Source organism: Anas acuta, chromosome 6, assembly GCF_963932015.1.
Source record: "Anas acuta chromosome 6, bAnaAcu1.1, whole genome shotgun sequence".
Lineage (NCBI taxonomy): Eukaryota > Metazoa > Chordata > Aves > Anseriformes > Anatidae > Anas > Anas acuta.
Window position 1 is genome coordinate 39,388,496 of NC_088984.1, and position 19,706 is coordinate 39,408,201.

The window sequence follows — 19,706 nt, forward strand, 5'->3', positions numbered from 1 at the left end:
CAGCAAACTTTTGATAAAAATTATTAGAGTCCAGAGCTTATTTTATTGTCCATTATTAGTGACTGTAATCTCCAAACTTAAGGAAGTCCTGTCTGGACTAAAAGATCTAATTACTTATTTAATAAATAACTGTAAGTATTCTATACAAGTCAACCCTGATTAATATTCCAGACACCTGAAAGTGAGGAAATTTGTAACTAATGCCCGATTTTTCTTGCTTTTTTCTACCTCACAAAATTTCTTCTCTCGTCCAATTTTAAAAACATTTAAAAGGCAGAATCCTTCTTTTAATCTGTCACTTCTACAGCTTTCTAGGAAGCCAAGGGAAAATCAGAGGAATGGGTCAACATGAGCACAATATTTCTTATCTATTGACACTCAAGCTTTTATTGATTTTGTCTACTTTAAATAGTCATATGACTTGAAACAGATTTACCTGAGAATTTGAAGACTGTCATTAGCAAAGACATTATCTCTGCATTTAAGTGACATCAGAAATGACGGAGACTACTGAGACACAAGTGGCTGAAATACTTGGAAGTTTCCAAGTGCATGTTTATAAGGCCAAAATTCCAAGCAGCAAAAAAAAAAAAAGGCTTATCTACTGTCTGTGCTTAGACTAACTTTCCAAAATGATGAATCAATGGCAAAATTTATAAAGCCAAAAATTCCTGTTCTACTTGATGAAAGTTACTATTCTTGCATACTTGCAATAAATGCAAGTATTTCTCTAAAATAATATAAAAATATTATTTTCAGTAATAGTAAGGACATAAGGAATGGCTGCTTTTGCACTAAGATTTCATTAAGTTTTATTTTAATCTATGCAAGTAGTGTAAACTCAAACAAAAAAAAATGGTCATAACCAATTTGTGCTATATATAGTGAAGTTACTATCTATGTGTAGGACACAGTTCATATACCGGTGCAAGTGTTTTGTAAAATAAAACAGAATTAGTCATCCATATTCTACAGGTATAGTCATAGGTACAAGCTGTGGGAATAGAAATGTTGTTTTTGCAGAGTTACATTGTTTAGGAGGGAATGTGGTACTGAGATATGCTTACAGTGATAAGAAAGCTTAGCAGGCGACCTTGTAAAATGCAGACAACCAGACTCCTTAGGACAATTAGGTGAAAATCATGGTATCAAGTCAAGTCAGATGAGTCATGTCAGATGACATTACTACTTCAAGCAGTAAAAATGTCAAAAGAAATTTGAAAGTTAACAGGCTGGCAACTGAAGGCCATGCACTGTTTGTGAAGCATCAGATAGATTGTGAACCTGGATTACCCACTCAGTGGGGAAACAGAGAGTCCTGTCATCAAAAAGTATATAAACTGTGTTTTGGAACCAGTCGGTGAGCTCTTCTGCTTGTGGGGTGCCCGCCATTGCGATCGCGAATAAATTACTACTTCACTGAGATCCTCGCCTGAGTCTAAGTTATTGGCTGCGGAGTGTTTCTCACAAAGCTGATGAAAATTTTCACATGCGGACTTACAACTTCTCCTAAATAAGCAAACTAGAAATAATATGAAAGTATGCAGTCTTACTCTGATATTTTATCAGCTACTATTTTCAACATTTCCTATAGTCTTACTGTCACATTTACTTATATGTGTATTTATAACTGGTCTGCCTTGAGTTTCAAAGATTTCTTAAGTGTCACAGAAGAAATTTAATCTAGTACATTTCACAAACTGTATTCTAGAAATTATTTCCATTTTATAACCACGTGACAGTGGATGATATTAATTCAAGTAAATGTTTTATTTATATTTGGTTAACCACATTACAAAATACTTCCTCTGCATTTTTTTAAACCAAAACCTCGATAGTCTATAAAGAAAACGAACAAAAAAATGCTATACCATGTGTACTATGGTTATTTTTTTGTAACTGTTTAAGTTTGTTATTTTGCACTATGTGCACTTTTAGCTTTTATAGATCCATACAGCCAGGATGATTTTATAATAAAAAGAATCACTGTGGAGTAATACGATATTTAATATGACACAGTTTCTTTACAACTATGATTTAATCTTCAAGTTTTAATAATTTTAAAATTGACATCACTTCCTCCCAAGACTGGAACTAATCTCTCTTTTAAATAATCCAAAGCAGAAACAGCATTTATTGCTGGTCAACATCTGTTAAGCCAATGGGGGGGAAATAAATAATTTGGGTGAAAGTTACTAGAGCACCAGGCAAATATCAAGTTATTAGCTTGAAAGGACAACTTCATTTGTAAAATTCTTGAGCAGTCTGCCAGATAAGCAAGCACCATAAAAGTTAACACTAACTCTTTCAAAGCTTCTCATGGTTATTCCAGTGTGCCATGGGGCAACTTCTCCAGATATTCGATAAGTTTACGCCCTGTGCAGTACCTCCCTGAAGGGGACTCCATGACCCTTTTACTCTGCAGCACTGCAGTTATAGAACAATTCCCTGAGCAAAGCTTCCATCTACAAGTTATAACTATACCTAAATACATATGGGCAACATCCACAAAATTTACAACATGGCTTTAAAATACATAAGCCAACTATAAAATGATGGTTTAGAAATTCAAGGTAGTAAAATCATTCAAAAAGGTATGCCCAAAACAGAAGGCAAAGACTTTCTCAGTAGTTGTCTTCCTCTTAATAACTACATATATATAGGTATTTAAAGAAAGAAAAATCACATGCACTTTGGAAAAAGTGGACAGTGAATACAGAAAAATGTCACATAATTTAGGTCCGATATTTATACTAGCAAAAGAAAAAGATTAAAAGATTAAACTTTAAATGTGTTTGCTTACGTTGGAACACCACATTTAAACTATGCCTGACATTCAGAAGCTGAATCAGGAACTAAATGTCAGGTGTGGCATCTACTAAAAGCAGAACACAAATGAAAATAACTTGAAAACTGTCTTTGAGTACAGAAACTAAATGAAAGGCGAAAAACTAAACAAGATAGCTTATTTAAACTGAAAAATATATGAAAGGGTAAGAAAGAAAGTTGTTAATTAGGGAAATAACAGCTAAAGGATTAAAAAGTTATTTATAACTTGACCATTACTTTTTATGTTGTCATGATATTTGATATTTTGCAAGAGAACAGAGTGCAAAACACAAACAACACTGAGCTTTTGAAAAAAACAGAAGCTTACATTATCCTACTTTAAGTGATCTATGCAGTTCTTCCTGCTTTGTTCAATTTGTCCACCAGAGGCTCAAAAGAGTTACTGGTATCGGACGCACTGAAGAACACGCTTCTTGTTCAGCATACATTGTTGTCTGAATTAAACAGACTTTTTTTATTGTTGTTAAAATTTGAAAATTAATTATCTCAAAAGCAGAAGTTTGTGCAGCATGCAAAAACAGCTCCACTGTCATCTTTTGCATTCTGTATAGCAATTGCAGAACAAAACTTTAACCACTATAATAATTTTCTGATATCACCTGCCCTTCCGGGCAATTTATCATTAAAAGAACTTCTTTGATAGATTTGGTATAGCCTCTGGCTCCAGTAATGCATGTTTTCTTGCTGAAGCTTTCTTTGATTAAGTATTTTTAATTTTGAGTAAGCGCTTCTCTGCATATTTTATGATCTTTATTATATAACCACACAAAACTCGTAATACAGAGGATTAATTTAGTTGGCACACACAAGTCTTTATTAGAATGTCAGAATTACAGTCAACTGTAAATGCCAGGCTATTTTCCCTTTATAAAAAAGAAATAAAGCTTTCAGTCTCCTACATTAACAGGAAAGATATTCAGAGACATTACTGATGAAGTAAAAGACAGCACCTCCATGTTCTTCCTTACTTTGCTGTACAAGAAAGCCCTAAAATTTCTTCCCTCCTCACTGTTCCCTCTTTCACAACCACATGTTCTCTTATTAAACAATGAACTGAAAAGAAATGCCAAGGACTGGTATCAAACTGTTGTCAAGAGCAGAGCATATGAGTGCAACCACAGTGCACCAAAATATTTTCTCCTGACAGGAGATTTGATTAATTTTTCCTTCAATACGTCAAAATATCTCAACCAAGATCAACTTGCAAAAGCAAGACTGTGGGATGTCTTAGAAAAGTTTAACTAATGTTGTAAAATGTTACAAATGATTAAGTCTTCTCTTTGTAACTGCCATTTTAAACAATTCAAGGTGGATGCAAAAATGCCAGTTGTGCCACCTTATTTCAGAAAATAAATCAGAAGACTTTCTGAAAATAGAAAGAACTGAAAGCTGAGATGAGCTGCTTTTACGATTGGAAACACTATACAAACAAATGTATGTGTTCATTTCTTCATGCATAAAAACTTAAAAACATATTCAAACATATTCAAAAAACATATTCAAAATATGTCATCTATTTTGACATCATCCAAACTGAAATATAAATATACTGTTATATAAATATACTGTGTTTTCCATTTGAGAGCAATTGACTCCTCACCAGAACTTGGAAAGACTAAACTAGATTTGTTCTTCTGTGCAATTATAGGATACGAGACAACAGGCCACACCTAACACAAATAAAATTTCAACAATGAAGAAGATTCTAAATTAATTTTCCAAAAGGAAGCCAAATGAACGAGACAATTATTCTAGAATTCTGAATTTTACTGCTAGTTTAATATATAATATAAAAACAATTTTATCAAGTCATTAAACACACTACTTTTTATTATTACAATTGAAATGCTGTCAAGTCAGCTAGTAACCAGAAAAAATATTTTGCATTTCAAGGTTAATGAAACAGTTCTATTCTTATAGCAAACATGTCCACGTTGAATTGCTGCCAAAACATTCCTGGGACTACTGCTCAGAGGCAGAGAACAAATCCTCTAACAGTACATAGCAGGAGATGGAAAACAAAGTAACTTATACTGAAAAACAAGTCTGTGTGAACTTTTTCTATCACAATTAACACTTGCTGCATTCCTAACACCAATGTTGCTTTCAGCCATTACCATCCCTACAGAAACCTAGTAAGTGTTTGATTTTCCTCTCATGTGAGGAAAAAAAATCCTTTTAAAGACTAAGCAAAGACAATCCTAACAATATACTACTAAATAACCATAAGCAAATCTTAACTATACACAGTTATAACATCAAGAAACTGATATATGAAAAGAACTGTAAAAAAAAAAAAACAACAAAAAAAAAACAGAACAAAAATAGAACCCCATGCATGTCCTGCCTGGATTTTTTGAATTTGTGGTGTGGGTAAGGGTTCAGAAGGAAAGCTGGAGAACACATCTTGGAAAATGGCGAATATCAAGAGGGTCACAAAGCTCTCACAGTTCTCTCAGGCTTTTCATCCAGACTTAAGCCAAGACAGACTCACTTTAATTGTATGAAGTTCAACAAGGCCAAGTGCCAGGTCCTGCACCTGGGGTACAACAAACCCAAACAGTGCTACAGGCTGGGAGATGAGTGGTTGGAGAGCTGCCTGTCAGAGAAGGACCTGGGAGTGATGGTTGGTAGTCGGTTGAATATGAGCCAGCAGTGTGCTCAGGTGGCCAAGAAGGCCAACAGCATCCTGGCTTGCATAAGAAGCAGTGTGGCCAGCAGGGCTAGGGAGGTGATTGTCCCCCTGTACTCGGCTCTGGTGAGGCCGCACCTCGAGTACTGTGTTCAGTTTTGGGCCCCTCGCTACAAGAAGGACATTGAGGTGCTTGAGCGGGTCCAGAGAAGGGCGACGAAGCTGGTGAGGGGCCTGGAGAACAAGTCCTACGAGGAGCGGCTGAGGGAGCTGGGCTTGTTCAGCCTGGAGAAGAGGAGGCTCAGGGGCGACCTTATCGCTCTCTACAGATACCTTAAAGGAGGCTGTAGCGAGGTGGGGGTTGGTCTGTTCTCCCACGTGCCTGGTGACAGGATGAGGAGGAATGGGCTAAAGTTGCGCCAGGGGTGTTTTAGGTTGGATAGTAGGAAGATCTTTACTGAGAGGGTTGTGAGGCATTGGAATGGGCTGTCCAGGGAAGTGGTGGAGTCACCATCCCTGGAGGTCTTTAAAAGACATTCAGATTTAGAGCTTAATGATATGGTTTAGTGGAGGACTTGCTAGTGTTAGGTCACAGGTTAGACTCAGTGATCTTGGAGGTCTCTTCCAACCTAAATGATTCTGTGATTCTGTGACTTTTTCTCCTTGTCAGTCATTTGCAATAATATGTGTATTACCATTAAGTGGGAAAAACAAACAAACAAACAAAAAATAAGTACAGGTATATAAGCTTTATGTATATGTACATGTACGCTGCTGCATACGATAGTTTGATAGCAAGGTCTTTGGCAAGTCCTCCATGCTTGGAGGTTGTCTATATCACCCTTACCACACAATGTAAAAATAACATATCCTTAATAGAATTCTGTCTTCAACTGAAACGATGAATGCTACCCACATGAAATACCCATATCAAGTTTTAATTACTACTTCTTTTCCATAAATGCACAATCAAAACATTACTATGCATATACATTTATCTCTTGCAGGTAGATTTTATTTCTTCTTTTAGTTACTTTTTTTTTTTTTTTTTTTTTTAAGAAAAAAAGAACTGTCATGAATCCAGTATTTGTTGATTAGGGAGTATAAAAATGTGATATACACTCATGAGGCAAGTGCTGTGCTAGTATTTCATTAAAAATTTGTTAGAGGTTCTTCAAAAATTTAATCTTTTTGTCTATAAAGTATACTTATATACTTCAAATGAGCGTAACGTTTTCCACTAAAATCACTAACGTTTTCAGGCTGATGCACAGCTGAATTCAGTCAAAAAAGTGATTTAAAGTTCTTAATATACACCCCAGCTAGTGCTCAGCATTTTAACAGTTACAATTCTGTATTTATTAAAATAAACCAGACTGACCTATAAGACCCAGTCACCAGAGTACTGCTAGTAATCCAACCAGATAAAAGGATCTGTCATGTCTTTTGTAAATGTCTTTATGAAAATGTTATTTTTTTTATCTTCTTGGAAAACTATTAACAAATCACGTTTATCCCTCCTAAAATATTGCCTTTCAACTGCACAATATTCACCACAGCAAGGCCTCTATTATATTAGATGTAAAATATCAACAGAAATGCCTGTGATTTTCCAGCACTCTACTCCTTAAGTTATATTTTCAAACACTCATTATAGAAATTTGTAAACTGTATCAGTTTATCAAATTTCTATAATGAGTAAGTATTTGAAAATGTATGTGATTCTGTGTGTGAGTTCTAACAGAGGACACCATCACTAAAGAGCTGTCAAATTTCAGGTATTAGTAATTCATTGTTTTCATATTGCCTGCTATATTAGAAGCACAATTAAAAGCAAGCAAGCAAAAAAAAAAAAGTATGCACACTTTCAGTACAAGAATGAGGTAAACAACCTACTTAACTTCCCTGAAACGTATACATACCAACAGCAAGAAAACAGAGATTCAAAGCAAAGGCAATGTAGTCAAGAAACACAGTAGTAGAAATAAATATTGAGCACACTTATCTGATTGAAAAGCATTATTTACTAGTTGTCTACAGTTCATTTCCTTTATGTTTCCTGAAGTCTTTAGAACCAGTGTACCTCCAAACAGACAAGATGATGTCTGGCTCTACCAATACGAACAGAGTGCCAAATACCTTCACATCTAAGGTATCACATCATCCCCTGTCTGCGCATCCAGTCAGATAGTCTTAGTTGCGGAAAAGAACTGGAAAGATGGAAAAAAAGACTAACAGGCTCTCCTTTAGACAATGGAATTAATGAGATCCAGCTTTCCATATATCTGTTCTACTTTTTTCCTTCCTCCTTCTGGCAAAATAAATTAAATTCTAGTTATACTATGACTAGTGGTGAAAATATATGAACAGAAAATAACAGATGAACTTCAGTATTTCCTACATAACATTCTTAGCAGCCACGCATAAGTAATTAAATAAAATCAGCTAGCTGCAGGCTTTAGTGAATGGTTATCATTGCACCAACGACCAAAATCTTAAGAAGTCAACAGATTTTTACTTGGAAATACACCTTTATATGAAAATAACAAGTATATGAAAGCTAACCTGCTATGCTACCTTATAACATGTTGTGTCAAAAAGTTATTTCCTAGTAGAGGAGGTATTTGCATTGCATTCTCACAATCCGTCAACGGTATCTCTGACAGAACAAATATGTTTTCAACAGCCTGTAGATAGATTCCTTTAAAAATAAATAAATAAATACAAGGTTGCAACTCCATACACCACTTTGTCACTAGGGTGGCTGACAGGAAAAAAGCTATTATTACAGTTTACTCAGAAGATCAGAATGCAACACCACAATTAAAAAGTTTATGGAAGCCAAAATTTCCTTGCCCTCAAAACCATACGTATGATGAACCACAATTAAAATTTCATCAAGCTTTACGTGAACTTCCAAGCAGAGCCCACGTGATTTGGAGTCCATATTTTCATAACACAGAAAACTAGAAAGCATGCTGAAGGTCATACCATCTGCCATACCAGCAGTCACAGCCATCACTAACAAGGGTCTAGCACCTGACTGTAGTCTAAGTATATATATCGAACGGATAAAGCTTTAACTTAATGCACATCTACATTACCACCCAAAACCAAACAAAACATTTCTGCCAATTGCAACCCAGGAAAGGATGAGGAATTCTTTGTTTGCCTTCCCTCCCCGGGAGGATGCGCCACACGCGACAGCAGGGCTCGCCCGGAGCCACAAGGCCAGGCAAGCGGGGGCCCAGCCCCGTGCTCTCAGCGCACGCCCGGCCGCGACGCGCCCCCCGCAGCGCCCCGTGCCCGCTCAGCGGGGGACGGCCCCAAGGGACAAGGGAGAGAGAACGCGGCCCCGAAGAGGCTAACGCGCAGGGCAGAGAGAGGGGAGCAGGACAGCAGTGCCACCCGAGCTCAGCGCCGAGGACGCCTTACCCGCCTCGAGCCTGCTGCCGCGCTCCACCTTCCCACCCTCGACCCCCGAGGCCGGCGGGGATCCACGCGTCACCCGCACGTCATCAGCCGGCGGCTGAGGCAGGGCGGTGCTGGCTTCCGCCCTCCTGCGGCCGCGGAACTACAAATCCCAGCGCCGCCCAACTGCCGCCGCCCTCTGCGGCTCCCCGCGGCTAGGAGCGTAGGCGGGGCCCTGCGCTGGCGGCGGGTAGGAGCGGGCGCTTCCTTCCCGCAGGGCTTCCTAGCCGTGCCGGGGGCGAGGGGGCCCCGGGTCGGGAGCGCCCCACCCGCTGCGGGGGAAGCCGGGCGGGCCGGGGAAGGGGGAGCGGGGGCTGGCGCCGCGCTGGCAGGGGCATAGGCAGGGGTAGCCCGGTCCTGGCCGCTGCGGGGGGCCGGAGGGAGGCGGGGGCGCCGCGGGGAAGGCGCGGGGCACGATGAGCGGGGCGAGTGGGGAGCGGCGCTGCGGGAGGCTCCCGGGGTCACCCTGCCTCGGGGTGTGTAGCAAGGGGCTGCTGCGGCCCCGCGGGAACAGAACTGCGACCTGCGGTCGAGGTAGCTGGGCTTTGGGCTGCAGGGTCTCCACAGTTCGCTGTGTTTTTCTGTGAACAGATCAAACTGCTTTCTCCCCGCACTGTTCACCGCATCTGAAGCTTTGGCCATGCTAGGAATGTGTCAGTTCAGCTGCGTGCTGCTGCTGTCACGATCTACAGTACAGAGAAAGACTGTGTTATGGAAAGAAAAACGTAGAAAAAAAAGGTTTTGGTAGGGACATGACCCAAAATCATAACGAAAATGGAAGTAATATTAAGCTACAGAAGGAAAAAAATACACCTTATTAATGTTATTTGAAAAAATGTGGATCGCAGATATTTGATGACTGGTCATACCCTTTCATACTTTTGAACAAATCCTTCAATTTTACTTTAGTATGTTCTGGTTATCGAGACTTCATTCTTCAGCCTAGCTTTTGCAGATTCATGTTCCAAGCCCCAGAGTAACTTATCTTGTATAATGGCATGAAATTTCTTTCTTCCAATAGGAGAAGGATACTATAGCTGTTACAGTACTGGCCAATGTCTTGGGGCATTTGCATTTTTTTCCTACCCTGCCACAGACTTCCTCAGTGAAGCCAGGTAAGTCAAGTCGTGATCCTCTGAAGAAGCCAAATACCTATTAAGGATCTCCTTTTGTCTCAATTTTTCATCTTTAAAAAAGAATTATTTTAAGAAGGTTTTTTTAGGATAAAGATATTAAGGATTAGATATTTGGCAGTGGATGGGTGGTGAGTGCTTGTTGTCTTTTCAGACAGTTGCCTTGATTAAACAACATACATAATCTAAATGATGGATATAATCAAGCCTATCTCCTTGATACACAGAATGATCAGTCTCTGATGTAGTAGTTGACCTCTTTAAAGATAACTTTCAAGCAATAATCACGTGTTAAGATGGAATTACCTCCCTTGGTGGACTTTATGTCAGCTGCCAAGTAGGATTCTTCATGGTAGAAGACTCACCTGTAGATCATCAGGTAGCTAAAGTAAATTAGTCTCACTTTATACTTCAGAAACCTGATATGCTTATTAGAAAGTTATCTCTCTCTCTTCCCTGTGTAAGCTTTCACATTAGGCAGAAAGCATGTCTGCTAGGGGACTTGCAAAGTGGCTACTCTGATCTGTGATGTTCGAATGCTGATTCTGTAACCTAAGTAATGTGAAGAAATTATTTGTTTTCCCTCCGTTTCTTACTCAAGATCCCTACAGTAGTATTTGCACTTTACGTTTCACAATTGAAAGAGTGATTGCTTTTGGCTTGCTTTTTGTGAGCTAGTTCATCAGCACACAGCTGAGCTGAAATACGTCTAGTACAGCCATACTCCTTTAAAACAGACATTTTGTTTCTTATGAACTGCTAGTGATTCATGAATCCATTTATTTTTTATTCTCTGCATGTATGCAGTTGACTTGTAATTACATTGCTTGTTCAGAAATGGTAATAGGATCTCTAAACCCATGAATTAAAAATGAAAACTTTAGTTGAAACATACATTGCACACTGCTTAAAGGTTTGACACAAGCAGGCCTTCCCAAACATGCAGAAGTTTGTGTGTGTGAGATAACAGAGGAATGCCTCACAACTCTGATTTAAGGAGAGTCTGATGTTTGTCACATGTTCATATACAATCTTATGTTCTTGCTACTTTAATCTTTCTAGGATAAATGGGTGTATATGACTTTTCCCCTCATCTAAAGAGGTTCCATGTCTTGTTTGGTAAGTTTGTATTTAAGAGTCTTTGACCGTTGTACCTTGTTACCCAGTCATACCTGAAAGTGAGAAAGTTCTGTCATACCTGAGGGGATTTCCACAGTGGTGTTATATCTCCTTTTGTGAAAGGAGACTGTTTAGTTCTGGGTCTGCCATATGCTCTGTGTTGTTTCTTAACTGCTTGTAGTAGAAAACTTTCTGAACTTATAGGGATTACTTCCGATGTTTTCCCATTGCCATGTTTAATAAATTGCAGCAAGTCCACCAACACTTACTTGTTTCTGTTCTCGAGGACTGTTCCTGTATTCTACGTACACCAGTTGAGTCACTCAGACCAGAAAAGCAATCTCAGAGCAGCATTCATGAATGCCTGGTAAGAAGAAAAAAAAGTTAACTGGCAAAGTTAAAATATGAAGCTGTACATATGAAAAATTATTTCATTCGGGGCACATCTTAAAAAAACAAGCAAACAAAAAACTCAGGAAAAATAACCACAGTACTTCAGGTCTTCCACTTCAGAAGAAGGTGACTAAGTATTACTCTTAATCTTGTAGTAGTTTAAAAACAAACAACAACAACAAAACACCGCAGTAACTTATTTATCTAAGACTCAGTGTAGTGGTAAAAGCACTGTCTTGAATATGCTGATTTGAGTATTTGATCTTAGCATTCTGATTAATGCTATTTCTGCATTTATTTTAAACAAATAAACATACATGGTAATTCTGAGAACTGTGTTTTTCCCCACTGTTAGGCTGATTCTGAACTAGCCTGGATTCCCCCATCTACAGGAGGGAATGAAATGATATTTTGTTCTTCTAATGTCTCTCACTATGAACTCCAGGTGGAAATAGGTAATATAAGCATAACTTAAAATATTTCTTGTTCTTGCAGATGCATTCTCTCACTAGGTTATTACTAAATGCAGTAAATATTTATTAAGTTCAGAAAAAGCATTATCAGCTGACTAGAATTAATCTTGTGTCTACTTAGTTGAGAGAAGCACAGAACAGATCTCATGTTTCAGCTCTCACTTTTTTAAAATATAAGAAATCAACGGTTATCTGAAATTTTCTTTTGATATTTGTGCATTTGGACATCTCTTTTTTTAAATTTATGGTATGTGAACAATAAATACAGCATTAACATCATCTCTTCTTACCATTTGGCTACTTGAGTTGATTGTCCTAAGGATGTCTGCACTGAATCCTACTGTGCATGTGTGTTTATTCTAATGTGCATGCTAAAAGTGATGTAAAGTGTAACTGCAAAATGATCTCTAAATATGAAGAAAAATATGTGGTAGAATATTACATTTTCCATTGTTAAGGTATCCACTTCTGGTTTCAGGAAGGAGATTCAACAACTTAACTTCAGTCTACCTTGCACGGCATACACCTACAGGCATGCAAGTTGCTATAAGGATCACAGACCTAGAAAGTTGCTCTGAAGAGCATTTGAAAGCCTTACAGGTAAAGCAACAGTAGTTCGGTGCTAGTTTGGTGAAGGTACTGATGAACAGATAGGAGTTCACTAAACAGAGGTAGCCTTTGTGTTTTTACTGGGTCATTTAGGACAGGTTTTCACTTCAAAGGCACAGCACGAGGCATGTATAAATTGGCGATTTACTTTCTGAAGAAACTATTGTCAAATGTTTTAGAAATATTCACAATTGTACAACTTTTCTTTTGAAAGGCATTTTGTGCTCTGCATATAACAGCAAAACTTCATAAAGTAGACTTGACTTCAGACAAATGCAGTCATACACAAACTATTTGGATTTCTATTGCAGGCTACGCACATCACCTGCAACTCAGTGTAAATGTCCAAAGGGAACAGTTATTTCTACCACTTACTGACATAATTAAGGCTCTTAGTAAGACAGATTTCTTGTGGTTAACATATCCATTTTCATTTAATTCCATAGAATGAGGTGGTTTTATCCCACTTTTTCCAGCATCCCAATGTAATGACGTTTTGGACTGTGTTTACAGCTGGTAGTTGGCTTTGGATCATTTCTCCATTCATGGCCTATGGTAAGGACTGTTAACTGCAGTTTAGGAATAGTAATAAAAAAAGGACTTATACAGTTTATGCCACACAGTTCATGAGGTTGTTTTTTTTTTAAGCATCTCCTGTCTTGTACCGAAGAAGGGAGTGGAGCACAACTTCCTAAACCACTTGTTTAGAGAAGCCTTCTGTATATCATCTTTCTCCCCAGCAAAGACTGGCATTTGAACTTAAATTGTACTTAATCCTAACAGCCACAATGTGTGGAATGATAACTGGGAGATGCATTTATCTTTACAGAACTTTTAATTTTGCCAACACAACTTGTTTGTTTTCAGCGCAGGTTTGGCATAGACTTTCAGTTACCAGCATGACTTGACTGTGATCTTTGATGGATGCAGCTGATGCATCCATGTAAGTTTTCTTGATGTACCATAGGCATTATAAAAACAAGAATATCACTCTTGTGAATGCATACAAGGAAGCGAGCATAGGCAAATAGTTTAACAAGGCTTGTTAGGCTTAGTTAGTGCTTTTTTCCCTCCTCTTCTAGGTTCTGCTAGACACCTGCTGAAGACTTACTTTCCTGAAGGAATGAGTGAAGCTTTGATAGGGAACATTCTGTTTGGTGCAATCAGAGGATTAAATTACATGCACCAGAACGGCTACATTCACAGGTAGGAGAATGTCAGTGCCATAGGTAAGAATCAGATTACAGTATCTAGTTTATTAAGAACTTAGTTTCACTTCAAAACCCATTTTCATCTCACATGTTGTCTCCCTTCCTTTTTCTGTATTCCTTCTTATGTCACACATAGTGCAGGAGCATTTTTTTTTTTAAATAATACAGCAGAACCAAGTTTGCAGGAGCTTAACAAGAACAGATATCCACAAATTGTTTAAAGACAGCTGGTACAGGGATTGTATTTCTGTAACATCAGTCCTCTTATTTAAATCATTGTGTATGTCTGTCTGGCTTTGTTTTTGAAGCTGAAGAGAATGAGAGTTCATAGAAGTAACTTTCTTACTTTACACCCTTTGCCAGAAAGGAAGGCCCTTCTCCAGTTTCTGGCAATCAGTTTTTCTTGCCAGCCTCTTTTCCTCTCTTTTGGGCTGTATTTAAAAAGACATCTCATACTGAGTGAAGACCTATCATGAAATTAATCCGATAATTAGAACCAAAGGTAAACATCTCAATCTAAGCTAATGAAATAGGAAAGCCTTTCTACTTTCGTGATGCTTTGAGTAGTGTGTAACTAAAATTTACAACTTTGTGTTACAGGAATATTAAAGCTAGCCACATTCTGATTTCAGGGGATGGACTGGTTTCTCTCTCTGGTTTAAACAATCTTTACAGTTTAGTTAACAATGGACAAAAGTCAAAGGTGGTTTATGATTTCCCCCAGTTTAGTACATCTGTACTTCCTTGGCTGAGTCCTGAACTACTGAGACAGGTCAGTATAAATAACACTTCATTCTTCCTATTTCAAAGTTACTGGAAGTACTCAACTTCTAGCTTAAGTCTGCTTGTGGAAGTGCAATAGAAGCTGTTGAACTGCAACTTCAAAACAGAACAAAACAGATGTGCTGAATTTTTAGTTTTCCAAAAGAGAACAGGTTTTAAAGCCATTAGTAAGGAGGTGCTGTACAACTGAATGTCTTCAGCTGACTTTCTTCCTGAAAACTAGTGCAGAGCCTAAAAATTCGCTTCGGTAAAACATCAGATTTTTGAAAAATGCCTGAGGTTTCACAATTTGTTGATTGCCTCAATCCTATGTAGGCTACAGAATATTAAAATATTTTAACAGGTAGATATATTTTTGTCTGTATTGATCAATAGCTTTAGTGATGCAGTAGTTTTATTTCTCTTACAGGATTTGTGTGGGTATAACATGAAGTCTGATATTTACAGTGTGGGAATCACAGCATGTGAATTAGCCAATGGACATGTTCCATTTCAAGATATGCCTCGCACTCAGGTATGATGCTGAACTAATCTCTACTTCAAAAAACTCACGATTTTATTTTGAGACAAATCAGTACTATTACTGATGAAATGATGTCTGCTTTTAGTTATTTCGAACATGCATGCTTCTTGCTAGATCAAATAATCAATTTCTGAAGCCTGATAGCATAGCATGTGTAGGTCTAGATAGGTGCTGGAATCTTCTAAATGATGTTCCTTTCTACTAGATGCTGCTGCAAAAACTGAAAGGTCCTGCATATTGTCCTTGGGATATAAATACCTTCCCCCATGGGGAATCCAGGATGAGGAATTCCCGATCAGGTGTTGATTCTGGAATTGGTGACAGTATGACACGCACAATGACCAGTGAAAGACTAAAAATTCCCTTTTCCAAAACATTTTCCCCTGCTTTCCACAACTTGGTAGAACTTTGTTTGCAACAGGACCCTGAGAAAAGGTAATCTTCTGGTGAAAATTAATTTTCTGTCACGTTAGTCTTAGTCTAAGCATAGCTCACAGTTTAGGATACAATAATTAGTTGAATGCTGTTAAAATTGGAATTTCAGACCAGAATTACACTACAAAATGCTATACTTAACATTGCTCTTGTACTTTAAGACTATGCCTGGTAACGGAACTGTGCTTTTACAGGCTTGTTTGACATCCCCCAGGCCTGAATCTCTTACAATGGGTGTACTTTGTATGGTGGTTCAGCAAGTTTAATTTTCAAACCTGCACTCTGTCCAAGAAAAAACAACAAACTGAAGTACATGTTTTCAGTACGATGTCTTTTCTGAATGAGACGTTAAATTCTTTGGTCAGCAGAAAAATTAAAATTAAAACTAAACTGATCTGTTTAGTGGTGTCCTTGCTATAAATTGAGGCACAGAGTTTAAGAGCTCTGTGCTGCCTTTCTCATGCTTCACATTTGTTCTGTGGAGAAGTAACCACGCAGCTGAAACTGACTTGTCAACCTAACCCTGTTTACAAAAGTAGTATTTAACATCTCAAAATGTAATTGTATCATTCATTCTGTGTTCCAGGCCATCAGCGAGCAGTTTGCTTTCGCATACGTTCTTCAAGCAGGTGAGTTTACTAAACTTTCATTAAATGACGCAGCTATAATCTAAATAAGTCACAATTTTAAAGTTGGATTACAGAATAATTAGATCAGCTGAAAGCAAAAAGCAGCAGGTAACAGCCTATTTACTTCAGACAGTTTTTATTTTATCATAAGTCAGCCTAACTAATAAGAAAAATGGTTAATATTATGATTTAAAGCAGAAGAATTGCATAGGTAATGTGATCAGTTGTGAAAGACTAATTCAATTTTCTCTAGAATAAGGAAAGGTAAACCTGTTTTCCTGTTGCTTTCAGTATTGTAACATGCAAGAACATGACTCTAAGATATCATGTGTTTTTAATGGTCATATACAAGGTTATTCAGATTTATGGGCAGTCCTTTTTTATTTCTTTTCTTTTTTCTAGATAAAAGAACAAACACAGAGCTCACTACTGTCCCTATTACCGCCTCCTATTCAAAATAGTAGATCAGGGCTCTTGGCACTGCCCTCAGCAGCAGCTGGGACTGAACTTGGATACATTACTACAAATCAACATGAAACAGACTGGGAATTCTAAGTAGACACCAAACAATCATACCTCTCCTGTGCTTCAAAGAAGGAAAAATGTGATTTCTACTTGCTGCTTTACTTTGTATGGTTAAAATACAATTAGACAAGGTATACTTGAAAATGCAGTTGAAGTGGCCAAGTTTCATTAACTTAATCCGATCTTGGCTTCATGAAGTGTGGTACACCTTCTCTGACCACAAGGAAAACTCTATATAGAGAATGACCTCTTATCTCCTTCTTTCCAAATATTTCTTAACAAGTAAGAGGGCTCCTGCTGTATTTTTAGTCTATTATGCTTTTTTTTTTTTTTAGCTTACATTACTGCATATCAATTGCCTTTCTGACTCCAGGCTTTGTTTTTTGTCTACAGCCTTCCTTCAACAATCTACTTGTCTTTTCATTATCACCCAAATGATATGATAGTAAGGAGGAATCCTCTGCTGCAGAAATGAGCTGATCATACAAAATATTTTTCTCTCACGCCTCTCAGAAGACAGCATATCAAATGAGAAAGATGTCAATACTTGCAATGGCTTAGCAGTCCATCAAGTCTTTCCTGCAATTTTAATATTGCATGTTGCCCAAAGAAGCTACTTGAAAATGACTCTACTCTTGCATTTGTCTACAGTCTTAATACAAATTTCTGCTTTTGCATCTGCATTTATTGATGTCTTAAAGTTCCATTCTCACTACATTTTACAAAAAAGTTATGTCCCAAAGTACCTATTATTGACTAATTCTGACAAAAGTGAAAGTGTATAGATACAGAATGGATACATTTTGAATTTTTAACTTACACCACATTCCACTGTTAAGTACTTGAATCTTGCATGGCTGGGCTTGTCTGCAACCAGCCTTGAAAATACTTCTGCTTTGCCAGCAGCTTTCCTGCAAAGCCTTGAAGGCATAATGACCAGAAGTCAAGCAAGAAGTCAGATGCATGAATTTCTAAATGACCACAATGAAGTATTAATTAAAAATAAAAAAACAACAACAAAACTCAATTCTACTCCTTGTGCTGTGAAGACAGCTCTTATAATTCAAAACATAATAGGTAAAACTAAAATTAAGAACCTTTCAATAAACTTAACCCTATCTGCCTCCATTTGTCTGTAATTCTAGTACTTCTATTTTCACCACAGTTCAATTATACTAACAGTTCATTGTTACTGCAAGAAATAAGTTTCATATTTGTCAGCCACTAGTTAAGAAAATAGTTGTTTAAATGTCTAAGTTATTCTAGTTAATCATAAAAAATATTAATAACTTGTGTGCTCTTTAGAGAAGACATTAGTCTTACATGAATCCCTTAAGGTTCTTAATTCTTAATCACTAAGAATTTTAACTTTTAAAATAAAATACAGAATCCACAAGTAACTTAAGTAACAGTATACATAAACAACTCAAACAAGTGAAAGTATGCATGAAGTTGTACATATTTCAATTACAGATGTCTGAATATTATTACACTTTTCTAAAAAAAAAATGCAGAGAGCTTCATGCAGCTGAAGTGCTGGTGTTTGCAAGCTTCACTTGAAAGAACAGTACCCTGCAATCCCTTTGAACTTGAATATTAATGACATTCATTCAAGAATTCAATGACATTCATTCAAGAATGAACTTGAATAGTAATAACAAACTTAAGGCTGATTTAAACAACCAAATATTCCAACTGAGTTACTTTGCTACTTTCTTTCTGTGGAAAAACTAGAATTACTTTTTTTCTAAATACTGTTCCAGTTCATGTATTAATGTAACTTTTAAGAAGAAAGTGAGATGCACTATTATAAGTTAAAAAGCTCAAAATTCTTACTGTTAGAACTGCTGCATTTTCAAAGAAAATATTTCAAACAAAAGCAATTACGAGGCACTGTAATTAATTCTTAAAGTAACCATAAATACTTGAAACTAGTCCCTGAATAAATTTACTAAAAGGTTTGTTGTAGTTTTGCTCATAAACTGTAATACTTTCCTCTAAAGAATAATGCAAAATACAAAGCATCAGTTAACACCAAAAAAAAGTGTAATCATCATATTATTGAGGAGGTTTCACCTACCTGGCACCTGAAAACAAATTATTGGAAATAAAACTGTGTTCAGCTGGAAATCTGAGATACATTGCTATGAAAAAGTTTTTGCATCTAATTAGTTTTTTCAAAATCTGAGATACGTGAACTGTATTGTTAAGATGCAGGTTGCCGGGACTTTCCATTCCAAACTGACACACTTCTAAGCACAATAAACCTGTTATTTCTCAGAGCACCTGTTTATTTACTTTTAGTCATACTAAATGCATGTTATTAGCACATGAACTAGAGCTTAGACTTGAAATTTTCAAGGAATATTGTATGTAAGTTCTATGAGATTTTTTTTTCTTATACATTTACAAAACGTTTTCATGGTCAGTGAAACAGAAATTGATAGCTTGGTTACTTTTGGAGTTTTGATACTTGTAGAAACACAAGGTTTCTTTGCTGCCACCTTTCTTTTTTTTTGCTAGTATTTAACACTACATGAAATAATGAAATACCTGTCACAATAGAAAGTTTACATTAAGTAATATTATCCTGAATGTGCACTTGATGCTTCAGTGCTGTTGAGTTTTTTACTGTCTTGGTCCAATACCACAGGAATTTGTGAATACCTGAATGGATGAGCATAGGGAAAAGTGTGATTACTCAGAATAAACTTGATGTACTACATAAAGTTCTTAAAAAATTCTCGGTGCAATAAATACTCGTTGAAAAGATTATAATTTCTTCCAACTGATACTATTAAGGAACAAAAGATTACAAAAATTAATACCTAGTTTTACCTTACCTTTCTCTTTTCTCTATCCCCTCCTCCTCAAGCATTGTGTAAGCAGAGTAAGCCTAGAAGACAGGATGAAGTCACAG

General features: G+C 37.2%; 2 protein-coding genes across 13 annotated transcripts in view; one reads left to right on the top strand and one right to left on the bottom strand.

The window, feature by feature from the left end:
* The window catches only part of TRAK2 (trafficking kinesin protein 2), a 32,083-nt gene extending 23,040 nt beyond the window's left edge, over positions 1 to 9,043 (bottom strand). For all 4 annotated transcript variants that reach the window (XM_068686697.1, XM_068686696.1, XM_068686695.1 and 1 more), the window contains exon 1: positions 8,918 to 9,043. The gene's annotated coding sequence lies outside the window, so the exon portion shown is untranslated. The remainder of the gene's footprint in view (positions 1 to 8,917) is intronic.
* STRADB (STE20 related adaptor beta) lies at positions 8,992 to 19,558 on the top strand. 9 transcript variants are annotated; one of them, XR_011097899.1, is made up of 14 exons: positions 8,994 to 9,143; positions 9,975 to 10,068; positions 11,149 to 11,205; positions 11,456 to 11,572; positions 11,954 to 12,053; positions 12,550 to 12,671; positions 13,127 to 13,235; positions 13,763 to 13,886; positions 14,492 to 14,663; positions 15,084 to 15,188; positions 15,403 to 15,632; positions 16,219 to 16,261; positions 16,664 to 17,068; positions 17,180 to 19,558. XR_011097899.1 is itself a non-coding variant. In XM_068686704.1 (14 exons), exons 3-13 carry the CDS (start codon positions 11,194 to 11,196, stop codon positions 16,814 to 16,816), a joined length of 1,287 nt encoding a protein of 428 aa, XP_068542805.1. In that variant the 5' UTR covers positions 8,994 to 9,143; positions 9,975 to 10,068; positions 11,149 to 11,193; the 3' UTR covers positions 16,817 to 16,865; positions 17,180 to 19,558. The 9 variants fall into 9 exon arrangements, 7 of the variants coding, with proteins under 7 accessions (XP_068542808.1, XP_068542806.1, XP_068542805.1 ...); XR_011097900.1 differs by having other exon boundaries at positions 16,664 to 16,917; XM_068686704.1 differs by having other exon boundaries at positions 16,664 to 16,865.
* The last annotated feature ends 148 nt before the right edge of the window (positions 19,559 to 19,706 follow it).

Coding starts and splice junctions, on each gene's coding strand:
- STRADB (XM_068686701.1), top strand. Junction 13,887..14,491: donor CAGAACGGCTACATTCACAG/GTAGGAGAATGT, acceptor TTTGTGTTACAG/GAATATTAAAGCTAGCCACA. Junction 15,633..16,218: donor CAACAGGACCCTGAGAAAAG/GTAATCTTCTGG, acceptor TCTGTGTTCCAG/GCCATCAGCGAGCAGTTTGC.